Genomic DNA, 11431 nt, shown 5'->3' with positions numbered 1-11431 from the left:
CATGGCTGCACGCAGTTCATCCTTGAGGTCCAACAAAAATTGTGTGATGAAGAACTTGGGACCGAGTGTGGCATCCAAGGCGAGCAAATTGTACATGTAAACCTCGAATTGCTATCGGTACTCCACCACAATGCCTGTCTGTCGCAATTGCAGAAGGTTGTGCATCATGGACTCAAATTCCTCTGATCCGAATTCCTCCTCAAGTGCTCTTCTGAACATCTCCCAATTCAGAACCGGATTCACAGTGCGGCGTGTCCTTCCACATAGAGTGATGCCGTGGCTACCCAATTGTGTTGTGGCACTCGGTACAGCTCGAAATACGCCAGACAACGATCAAGCCAGACACGCGGACACTCGCCGTCGAAGCGGGGGAAATTGTGTTTCGGCGGCTTGGTGAAGGAATCCTCTCGAGGTTGTTGCTGGTGATGGCGGTCGGTTTGCCACTGGTGTTGATCGGGGCAATTGAGGAGCGGTGGCCCGTCGTTCGACAGCCGCGCGAACTGCTGGTTGCCGGCCAATGCTTGTGGAATAGGCAGCGCGCTCGGAGGAGGTGCGGTATGCGGGGCTTGTGGAGGTGGAGGGGGCACGTGCTACTGGGGCCCTTCCTTAATCGCCGACGTGTGGAGCGTTGCCGCAGACGGGTTGTGGACCGCTGAACTTGGGGAAGGAGATGTCGAGGCCGAGTATGAGGTAACCTTGCGGACGTCGTCCACATCGGCCTCGGTGAGGCCGATCTGCTTCAAGAGGCTCTGTAATTCGTGGGAGACTTGGCTGTTGAAGGCGGGCTGCACCTCGGCGCGCTTCCCCGCCTCCGCCTTCTCCTCGTCGAAACGCTCGAGCAGCTTCTCCATGAGGGAGGTTGGACGTCTGGTTCTCCATGGCATCCATGAGGTGCCGCGTCTGCGCAGAAGCCTTGGACGGCGCCGTTGCTCCCGCTCCGAGCAAATCGAACCCTCCGCGGGATTTTGTGCGAATTCACCGAAGCAAATACGCACCTGATGCAGTGGATGTTACCAATTTTCCCAGAGGATATGGGTGCGACGGCGTGGATTGGCAGCAGAGGAGAAAATTTGTGGCTCTAGATACCAATTGTGACGACCCTAACCCTAGGAAAGGGGATCGACCGCACAGGAGGGAGAATCGAGATGAGGAGAGGAGCAAGGGAGAGAGGTAGACGAAGTAGGTGAGAATGATTTCAGAGATATCTCATTTCCTGTCTCTTTGTTTAGCCCGATAGGGTTAAGTACAACACGCTAGTTCCTAGGCCACATGCGGCCCAACACAACCTAGGCTTACGACCCACTTGCTCTCTCCTACTACTTGTCCACCGATACCTTTGTATCAGGTGTGACAGTATCAACTCCCCCAAGCTTAGACCTCGCTTGTCCTCAAGCGAAAGCCGATGTCGATAATCATGACCACATGTTTAGAGAGAGAGGTGTCGATAAAAACAAAATACAGACATAGTAGCATCATGATCAATATCATAGCAGCAATATATTATTATCATAAAACTTCTCATGAGCAAGTAACAATTCATCACAACAACGAAGTATAAGGCATAAACTTTCTTGAAAACTAACAAACTATGTTCTCGGTCAACAAGGCAATTGCAATTCATTATATTCTCAGGAAGAGTCTCATGTAGGAGCTCTTGTTTAGCAAGTCCACATACTAAACTATCATTTAGTCTTCTATGATTGCTGACACTCATGACATATATATGGAGCAAAAGTTTCAGCCAGACACGTAGAACGATAGGGCTTATAATTTCGCCTCCCAACTCATTTACCTCAAGGGTAACGTCAACAATAATAACTCATGATCACTCATATCCAACTGGATATATATGCTTAGATCTTTCCCCACCACATGATGATTGCAAAAGAGAAAAACAAAAAGGAATAGAGAGGAACACTATTGACTCTTGCACGAAAAGTAAATACATAAAAATAAAAATATAGGTCCTTCGTAGAGGGAAGCAGAGGTTGTCATGCTCTTAAGGGCTCGTTCGTTCAAAAGTTTTACAGAGTTGAATTCAAAACAAATATTCATATGCGAGTTGTTTGATTTGTGCACCAGCGAAGGAAAACGAGATTCATTTCATCATTAAAAAAAGACCTTGATAAGTGCCACATTTATGGCATGAACATACCGTAACACCGAACATTTTTTATGCCAAGTTTAGTGACACGAGGATGACAATTTCAGTTGTAAGCATGACAATTTCTTTTCAGATGACAAGTTCAGTTTTTATTGGATTTCTTTTTTTCTTTTTGGATGACAACTTTATTTAGTTTTTAAAAAATCAGGACCGGAACGCTTTGTATCACACGTGTGTCACTTATCATTTAAAAAATAGAAAAAAAACTAGATTAGCAGAGAGCCGGCAACCCAAATCGATCGGCACCGGCGCTGGTGAACCAGCGAGGTCCGGAGCCAATAATTGAGGAGGAGCAGACGATGGGATCGGAACGGCGCTGCTGGAATTCGAGTGCCCGATTAAAAAAAGAGGACAGGAAAGGAGACGGGCGGAGCCTCCGCCGATGGAAAGGAGACGGAGGAGGTTACACGGCGCACGGCCACGCGGCCACGCCGCGCGCGGGCGGGAGGGGGGAGAGCGGTGGGTGGCTGGCCTGGCCCCGGCCCCCCGCACCGCGGCCTCGAGTGCCCACCACGGCACGGGCCGCACGACGCGGCGCCGTGCGGTGCGGTGCCTCTGCCCCCGCCCGTGCCGTGCCATTACCCACCCCTTACCGCCCGCCCACCCGCCGCCCCGCCCGCGACGCGACAAACCCCGCTCCAAGCAAAAACCACCACCGCATCCCGCACCGCACCGCCACGCCCCACGCGGCTGCCGCGGCCGCTGCCCCTCCACAGCCGGTCGTTCCTTTCACCGCGCGGCCCACCCCACCCACGCCCGCCAGCGGGCGGGCGCCCGCGGCCCACCTCCACCGCACCGCGCCTCCTTATATGACCGGTTCCCCACCTCCTCCTCCTCCGTTCCCCATCTCCACCACCACCACCAAACCCTAGCCGCCGACGACCATGTCCTCCTCCTCGTCGCTCAAGCAGGACGACGTCCCCTCCTCCCCGGAGCTGCCCCCGCTGGCCGCGCCCGGCATCGCGGCGGCGGCCGCCGCGGCCGCGGCCGCGGCCTCGTCCGGCGGCGGAGGGGGCGGGGCAGGGGCGGGCGGCGGCTCCGGGAGGAGGCTGCCCCCGCCGTGCTGGACGCACGAGGAGACCCTCGCGCTCATCGAGGCGTACCGCGACAAGTGGGAGGCGCTCAAGAAGGGCAACCTGCGGGCCGCGGACTGGGACGAGGTCGCCGGCGCCGTCACCGCCCGCTGCGGGAGGTTCCCCACCGCCACCTACAAGTCCGGCGTGCAGTGCCGCCACAAGATCGAGAAGCTCCGCAAGCGGTACCGCGCCGAGCGCACGCGCTCCATGGGGCGCTCCAAGGGGCCCAAGTGGCCCTTCTTCCCGCTCCTCCACGACCTCGCCGGCGGCGGGGTGCCCGACGCCAGCCCCAACCCCATCATCAAGATCAAGCCCAGGGGAAACGCCACCCCGGCGTCCCCTTCCCCGGTGTCGTCCCCCTCGTCCGAGGACGCCGGACGGAGCAGGAGCCTCCACGGCCTCATCTCCAACGGCGGGGGCGGCAGCGGGCTGCGCTTCACCATCCCCAAGGCTTCGCGCACCAAGCCGGGGGTCCCGCGGGAGGCGAGGCCGGACCGGGACAGGGGCGAGGACGACCCGGAGGCAGAGGCCATGGCGGAGGTGGCGTCGGCACTGAGGGCCGTCGGCGAGGGGTTCCTGAGGATGGAGGAGCGCAGGCTGGAGCTGTCGCTCCAGATGGAGAAGGAGCGGATGGAGTCGGAGATGAAGCGCACCCAGGCGCTGCTCGACGCACAGCAGCTCTTCGTCGAGGCGTTCCTCGGCAAGCAGCAGCCGCACCACAAGAAGGCCAAGCTGGTCTCCTCCGCTGCTGCCATGGAGGAGGATTGAGGACTAGAGGCAGAGCTCCGGCGCAGCGTCAGCTCAACTCCGTGTTGATGGATGCTTGCTGGCTTTGTTAGTTAACTGCTGCTGCTCCTGTCAGTCAACTGATGACTTGTGATGTTTCTACTCTTCTTGTGTTTGGATGGTTGATTTAAGAAGTGAAGGGCAAAGCATGTAGGTGTAGGATATGGCTGTGGGAGGATTTAGAAAGTGTTCATTTGTAATCAGTGTGTTGTCTTTTGAGTTGCTGTTTATGGTGGGGAAAAGAAAAGAGTGCAGCTTAGCTTCGCTGGGAATATCATCATCTGGTCACTGCTTGCTTCTTTGTCTTGCTGCTGCTTTGCTATTGTTAAGATTGTCTCACAGTGAGCCAAGGTGTGATTGTTATGATAGTTGTAATCAACATTCTATCACTCATAGAGAGTTTGTTATGGATGGCCCTTGCTTAACTATCAACTGGGTACTCTGAATTTCACAGTTGCTGCAGGAATTGAACTATCAACTGGTACTGTGAGTTTTACAGTTGCTGCACCAATTGAACTATCAACAGGGCACTGTTGAGTTTCACAGTTCCTGCAGGAATTGAACTGTTTGTAGTACGAATTCCTATGGAATTCCTACGAATCAAAAGGCGCCACAGAACACTGCCATTACACTACTGAAGACGAGGGACGGCTGAACATCAATGAAGGCATGAAAGTTGCAAGCTGCGGCTGTAACTAATGTCGCTGGATACGATATTTGTTCTTCTCAACCTTGAACTTCTCCATTCCCTCCGGCGGGGTGCGGGTGCTTCTAGGTCGGTAATTTGATTGACTAACCAGATATATATTTGTGATGAAAAACATATGTTTAGAAGCTTCATCTTGTGTATGATTCTAATGATATGCTTTTCATGACATACAATTTGATTAGTCAAATCAACGACCGTCCTATGCACCGGACTTGAGGAGGGTGTGAATTCAGGAGGGTTCAGAACAAACAAAAGTAGCCAGAAGATCAGACTCATGGAAGAAACGAATCCTTGTGCTGCATGTAAACTTGCAACTACACACCCTACACCTGCAGCGGCCACAAGGACTCGACAGATCAAATTTGAAATCTCGGACAGGTGCCATGTTTTCTCGCATGACAAAAGCGGAAAATTAAAGGCAACCAGTCCATCGGATGGAACATCACCAGCTAACAAGACAACAAACATGAACTAACAGGCATAATGTATATCGCCAATGGTTGCAGATAATTCAGGTCCAACTGCTTTGAACTCATTAGAGCAAGCAGAGTACACGACTTTGCCAACAATTCTGACTCAAAATTCGATAAAACTTCAAAGCTAAAGTCAACGGTATAAAACCCACCAGGCCGGCTGATCACGGGATAATTCGGAACATAGGTTCATTCCTAAGGTAAAAGTCATCATGGTCTGATGGGAGGTATGACAACAAGGAGACTATGTAACTTTTAGAAGTCGCAGCTTTTCAGGGTCTTTGCCTGTATCTTCTGTATGTATCATGGAAATTCGCTAGCAAAAAACTGAAGTCACTGCAACCCGGCAGAATCAGTAATAGGGATAGAACCTGGGTGACCTCCTGAACCTGGGTGACCTCCTGCAGAGAAAAACAGAACATCAGAAAGGTCATCCTGGGAATTCTGTTCGAATTTCTCTCATCTTGGGCCCCATTTTGGATTTGTGGTAACCTCAGGAAAAGAGGAGATCCCAGGGAATAAAAGTTCGCCTGAATGTTTGGTGCACAACTAGTCGAATGCATTAGAAGAATGGCCTCCGCATGTCATATTCTTCGAATCCTTTCATTTACTTTATATTATATACAGTTTACGATTGAAATTCTGCTCTATTCAAACAGAAGTACTGGGTTGGTTTTGATTAGGCTTAGGCAAAATTTCCAATGAAATCAGGATAACCCAAAATTCAGCTGAAAAGATCAATATCTAGAAACAGTCACTAAAAAATGATTCACCTAGAAAAATTCCATTAGTCCTACCTAAGCCATAATTGGGAACATGCTGACTTAAGTCCAACCAAATTTACAATATCATATTTCTTAATGTTTCCACATCTAAGTGCAATACATCTTCATGAAGAGACACCTTACCCAAATGCTGGATAGGGGGGATAGTAAGGTTGAAACGGGCGCCTTCCCCTATGGTAGCTCATTCCTGGAACATTAGTTCTTTTTGGACACACCTATAAAAAGAGAGCACGCAAGTAAATGTTAGAAAGTTCAAAACAACAGTGAGTGCAAATTGTAAAAAGGTTCGTTTTGAACCTTCAATGGACGGCCATGCAGTTCTGTATCATTCAGCTGGAGAGCATTTTGGACTGCCTCAGCTTCATGAAACTCCACGTACGCATATCCTTTGGGGTTGCCATAAAAGTCTGTCAGAATTGTAACCCTGTTGACAGTTCCACAATCCTGAAAATGCTCCTGAACTTCCTCTGGCAAACACCCATAGTCAACCTGAGGCAAGGTGGTAATAGTATACTTAAACAGCTGCACTGGAGTAGCTAAGAACTATTCAATGCTATTTTTAATTTATTTTTTCAAGAGAAGTACTCCCTCCGTTCGCAAATATAAGCCATTTTGGATATTTCAATATGGACTATATACGGACTGAAATGAGTGAACAAACACACTAAAATGTGTCTATATATATCCAATTCAGAAAGAAGTTAGAACATCTTATATTTGTGAACGGAGGGAGTACTAAAACAGCAGATGAGGATGCCATAAACCCCAGGAAGAAATGGGATGGTAAAATCAAGAAAGAAAGTATCATCTCAGTAGCAGTCATAATTTATTAAAAGTGCTCGCCGAAATCCAGATTCTTGGCTTAACAAATGGCAATGCAAAACTTTCTGGCTCTGTGTGCTACTGCATATTGGAAAGTTCTTCATGGACATGCTAGAAGTACACTTTAGGATAAGAAACAAAACTAGAAGAAAACCTCACATTTCCAACATAGATGGAGCAAGCATCCACCTCTGCCTTTTCGAGTGCGGTTGCCGCTGCAGCTGGATCTTCTGAAAAAATAGACCAAGGAAGGAAAAAAGTGTAAACAGATTGTAGAGTTTAATGGCTAACTGAAGGCAGAGAGTCCATTAAAAATAATGAAACAACGGCATGGTATGGCACTCATGATTAGAAAGAATCAAACGCAAAAGAAAGAAGATGCCGTTGCTTAGGATCTTTAATCAGCATCTATGTTTCTATTTATAACCAACTTACTAAGTAAGTATGTAAAGGGTGAGGCTTGAAGCAAACACTTAATCGTGTACATAATATCATCTTTAAATGCACCATATGTGTGCATTTTAAACCAGGTCATCTCACATTTCTCTTTGCTGTCAGAAAAATATCAGAAGCAGCAGTAAGCATGTACCAGTAGAAGAAGAAAAAAAGGTTACAACCATAAACTTCAGTGGCATTATCGGTGTATATAAACCATGCTTTCCATAGAACATTTTCATCAACTTCAAACCATCATCATGGTAACCTATTCTTACAGCTTTGGTTATGATATTTTCAAATGCACCATATGTGTGCATTATTATCTCGAATCAGGTACGTAAGCAGACCCCTTTCCTAATTTACATCGTTCATGGTTGATTTGGGGCATTATTTAGTGCCATTTGTCTAAAAAATTACTCCGTTCAGAACTGAATTCCATCTGGACACATCGGTAACATTTCGGGAAATGTGGAATGCAGGATGAGCTCAATGACTTGATGATGCTCTACAAAAGTGCAATTGTTGACGCTCGAAAATAACATTCTAACCGTCTCCGGATAGTAAATGTGACGAGTTGCGAGAAGAAGATGATTTACACTTTACAACAATTGTAGTAAATAATGCTTAGCAACACTAATCCACCACGTAACCAGGTGAGTCTAAGTAATGCACCATTATTACACCCCTACTCCAAAAGACAGCCATGTACGTAGCCCGCCCACGAGGCGCTACGGTCCTGCTTTACGCGTCTAGGGGGCTGCCTAGCCCATGATTAGGCGCCGACATCACCCCCGCTGCCTGGCTATCACCTTAAACGCTGTAATAATCCTTACCAAAGCAGTTCAAATGCATATTGCTGGTACAACACAAATCAACAGAGCAATGAAATGAACAAACACACAATGCTCAAAAGATGCACTCACCCAGCACCTACAAGTACTCAAAGGCAGCAACTATTCCGACAACCAACCACACAGAAGCACTGGAAAAAATAGCGCGCTATAGCGCCGCTAATAGCACGCTATAGCATATAGAGAATTGTCTCGCTAAATAAATCAATGTACAATGCCTCGCTAATAGCACGCTATAGCACGCTAATAGCATATTTTCAGGGGCCACGCTATTTTCTGTAGCGCGCTATTTTTTTCATTGCACAGAAGTCGTCAGAAACGAAGAAACTAGGAGCCTGTCGACTGGAAAGTGAAAATCAAACCGATCACCTAGTGTCAGCGATTCCACATCGAGAGTAGCACAAATCTAATCACATGAATGACGCCCAAGTAACAAGGCGCTCGGGATCTCACGTGCATCCAACCAATTTCACTCCGGGCAACCACCAAAGACGAAACAAAGCGCTAATTACACGAGCAGAAACGGAGAGGGTGGTGGCGACTAGACAGACTACCATGCGAAGCGGCGGCGGCGACGGCTAGCATCTCGCGCTCGGTCTCCTCCAACTCCCGCAGCCTCCTCCGCATGTCATCGATCTGCTGCACATCACCACACCGTACCCTATCCTCGTTAGCACCCGACGCCACAAACACCGCAGGCGTGTCTCAAACCCTCGAAACGCGAGGCAAAGAGGCTACGCTGCAAGCTGTAACACACGCACGCAAAACGCGAACCTGGTCCACGGAGGAGCGGTTGCGGTTGAATCCGTCGCCGCTGCCGCCGTTCCCGCCCTCGCCATTGCCTCCGGCGGCAGGGAGGACCTCGCCGTTCTCGATCGGGAGTGCGCGATTGCCCGAGGCCATCTCGCCGCCGCCGCAAGTGCTGGTTCGCTTGGTGCTCTCCCTCTTCAGTTACTTTTGTCTTGGTGATGACTAGCTCCTGTTGCCTCTTTTGGCGTGGCTTGGTTGGTTGGAGAGTACTTGTACACTTCAGACGGGAGAGCGAGTGGAAGATCCCACGGTTCTGCGTCTACAGGTGCCAGATCGGACGGTCGGTTCGACCCACCCTAGAAAATGGAAGTGGGTTCTCGTTCCAAAATAAAACCCTAGAGGAAGCACTGAAAAAAAAAACATAGAGGGGCTGTTCAAGAGAAATCCCTAGAGAAAATATAAGGAAACTATATTCTTTTTACAGCTAACTCCATTTTTTTTGAAATGCTAACATCACAAGTTTCACAACACAAGAGATAGTTGTCATGGGGTAGACAACAAGAAGTCTAGCAAGACTTTGACCATTGTCACCATAGCTGCTTTCTTGTGACAACTCCAACATATACCTCCTTCATGAGGTGATGGTCATCACCATTGGCTATGCAAAGGCGCATTAGTTACACAAGCTGGCTTCACGGCGTCACCCCTATGGGTTACTCCCTCTTCTTTTCTACTTACTCGACAAATGTCAGTTAGCAGGGTGGAGCTCTAAGATGACAGCTGGATGCATTCTCAGTCGTCAAATTATAACGACGCTTCAAATCCACGACTTTTCTCATGCAAGCCCATTATTACGCACTTGAGCGCTAGACTTGTCGCGTCTTGATGATTGGTGGGACCACAACATTCAAGCCATATGCAAGGAGGAGGGAAATCCTTGGCGTATTTTGGAACATTTCAGACGGAGAAACTGACAATTTTTTTGGTATGTCTTTGTCAATCACTAACATGGACCATAAAGTGATGAAGGACATAATCAAGAGGGCGCAATATTATAGACCATCTCCATGAATGCCATGATCATGCTTGGTTTGGCATGCCAACTCTTGGAAACTTTAAAACTTCTAGGAAATTGGTAAGTTTTCTAAGGCTACCGAGGTGAGTTGGTAGTCAACCAATCGTAACCCATTTTTTCGCTTGCCTAAACATTGCCATGCCATTTTATGGAACCAAACCAAGCGCACCTCATAAATATCAGCAATGGGGGTGTACAATGGCGTATCCGGTGAGTTGAAGATTAAGTCATCAGGGATGGAGATAGGCGATCTAGATGGAGTACCCAGATTGAATCTACTAATGTGCTAACTACACTCCAAGGGTTCTTGAAGCAGTCGAAGGCCCCCTCCCACCTAAGGACATGCTCTTATATGGGGGTCTTGGTTGGCGACCGTCGGCCTACGTCTTGATCATCTTGGCATGCAATTATTGGACTCTTCCGTCTTAGTTAGTATCCTTTTAATGAAATCAGGGGTGCCATTTCTAAGGGAACCATCTCCTCAGACATGCCCCTCCCCCTTCCTAAGTGGCACGTACATACATGCAAATATGACCCAAAACCGCATGTGTGCGGCACAAGAATGTGGTAAAACCATTTCCCCTCGATGATAACCACAAGTGTAGGGGATCGCAACATTCTTCGTGCGGAAGTATCTCAACCCAAATTCATACTCGGCAAAAGGGGAGTAAAAAAATCCACACCTGGAAATAAATACTTGCTTGAGAGAATTTATTAGTAGAGAATGCAATGAAGTGATTGTTGTTTGATTGCAGTAGTAACAAAAAGCTGCAATACCCAAGAATTGCCAAGTGCAAACTATCTTTAGAGTATCAATTAGGGAAAACATAGGCATGGGGATTGGTAGACGGACGTTGCATGGATTGAATCAATTAACACAAACGTAGAGTATAATTTGCTAACTCTATTATTTAACTCATGTAGGCACGTATTTTGTATATAGTTGTATGTGTTCGCAATGAGAACTTGCATAATCTTTTGTCTTACCCTCCCTTTTCTATGGGGTCCTAATGGAAATTAAGGAAAATTAAGTTTTCATTTTACAAAACATTAGAGCAAAGCATTAACACTTAATGAATACATGTAATCCTCAAATTATAGCCATTCCCATTGATATCTCGATTATTGTCACTTCGGGGTTTCCAATGCAAAACTATGAAATGTGCATAAAACTTGCAAGTATGACCCAAGCACATAAATATTCATGAAACAAATACAGTTCAAATCTAAAAATCATATCACTCGGGCCCTAGCGAGAAGCATTACACATAGCAAAGTCATAACAATACCAATCTCAAAACCTAAATGACACTAAGCATCAAACCCTAACAGATATGGTAACTATTAGATGATGTTATCATCCAATTTCCATCCACCTCATGTGCCTACATGAGATTACTCACACATGCATGGACGGGAGAAACATGATGGTGATGATGAATAAGGAGTTGGTGATGTTGATGATGAAGATCCGCCCTCTCCGGTGGTCAGATCGGCCTCCA

At 47.9% G+C, this 11431-nt stretch overlaps 2 protein-coding genes across 3 annotated transcripts; one reads left to right on the top strand and one right to left on the bottom strand.

Moving 5' to 3' along the window:
* Window positions 1–2898: 2898 nt before the first annotated feature.
* Window positions 2899–4454, top strand: LOC123181654 (trihelix transcription factor ASIL1). The gene has a single exon (XM_044593973.1). The coding sequence runs from the start codon at window positions 3049–3051 to the stop codon at window positions 4006–4008; it is 960 nt and encodes a 319-aa protein (XP_044449908.1). The 5' UTR covers window positions 2899–3048; the 3' UTR covers window positions 4009–4454.
* Window positions 4455–5190: 736 nt separating this feature from the next.
* Window positions 5191–9081, bottom strand: LOC123181655 (polyadenylate-binding protein 1). Of its 2 annotated transcripts, none has more exons than XM_044593974.1 (6): window positions 8879–9081; window positions 8659–8743; window positions 6975–7045; window positions 6291–6482; window positions 6117–6208; window positions 5191–5609 (listed from the first exon to the last, which is right to left on the bottom strand). In XM_044593974.1, the coding sequence occupies exons 1-6, from the start codon at window positions 9005–9007 to the stop codon at window positions 5561–5563; spliced, it is 618 nt and encodes a 205-aa protein (XP_044449909.1). In that variant the 5' UTR covers window positions 9008–9081; the 3' UTR covers window positions 5191–5560. The 2 variants fall into 2 exon arrangements, with proteins under 2 accessions (XP_044449909.1, XP_044449910.1); XM_044593975.1 differs by having other exon boundaries at window positions 8659–8740.
* Window positions 9082–11431: the final 2350 nt, after the last annotated feature.

The sequence above is a fragment of the Triticum aestivum genome, chromosome 1D (assembly GCF_018294505.1).
Source record: "Triticum aestivum cultivar Chinese Spring chromosome 1D, IWGSC CS RefSeq v2.1, whole genome shotgun sequence".
Taxonomy (NCBI): Eukaryota; Viridiplantae; Streptophyta; class Magnoliopsida; order Poales; family Poaceae; genus Triticum; species Triticum aestivum.
This window is presented reverse-complemented; position numbering and strand designations above follow the sequence as displayed.

Excerpts from the sequence above, each read along its gene's own strand:
- LOC123181654 (XM_044593973.1), top strand. The coding sequence starts at position 3,049 with ATGTCCTCCTCCTCGTCGCTCAAGCAGGACGACGTCCCCTCCTCCCCG.
- LOC123181655 (XM_044593974.1), bottom strand. The coding sequence starts at position 9,007 with ATGGCCTCGGGCAATCGCGCACTCCCGATCGAGAACGGCGAGGTCCTC. Across the intron at positions 6,209-6,290 it reads TGCATGGCCGTCCATTGAAG|GTGTGTCCAAAAAGAACTAA; the intron begins GTTCAAAACGAA and ends CTCTTTTTATAG. Across the intron at positions 5,610-6,116 it reads CCCCCCTATCCAGCATTTGG|GAGGTCACCCAGGTTCAGGA; the intron begins GTAAGGTGTCTC and ends TTTTCTCTGCAG.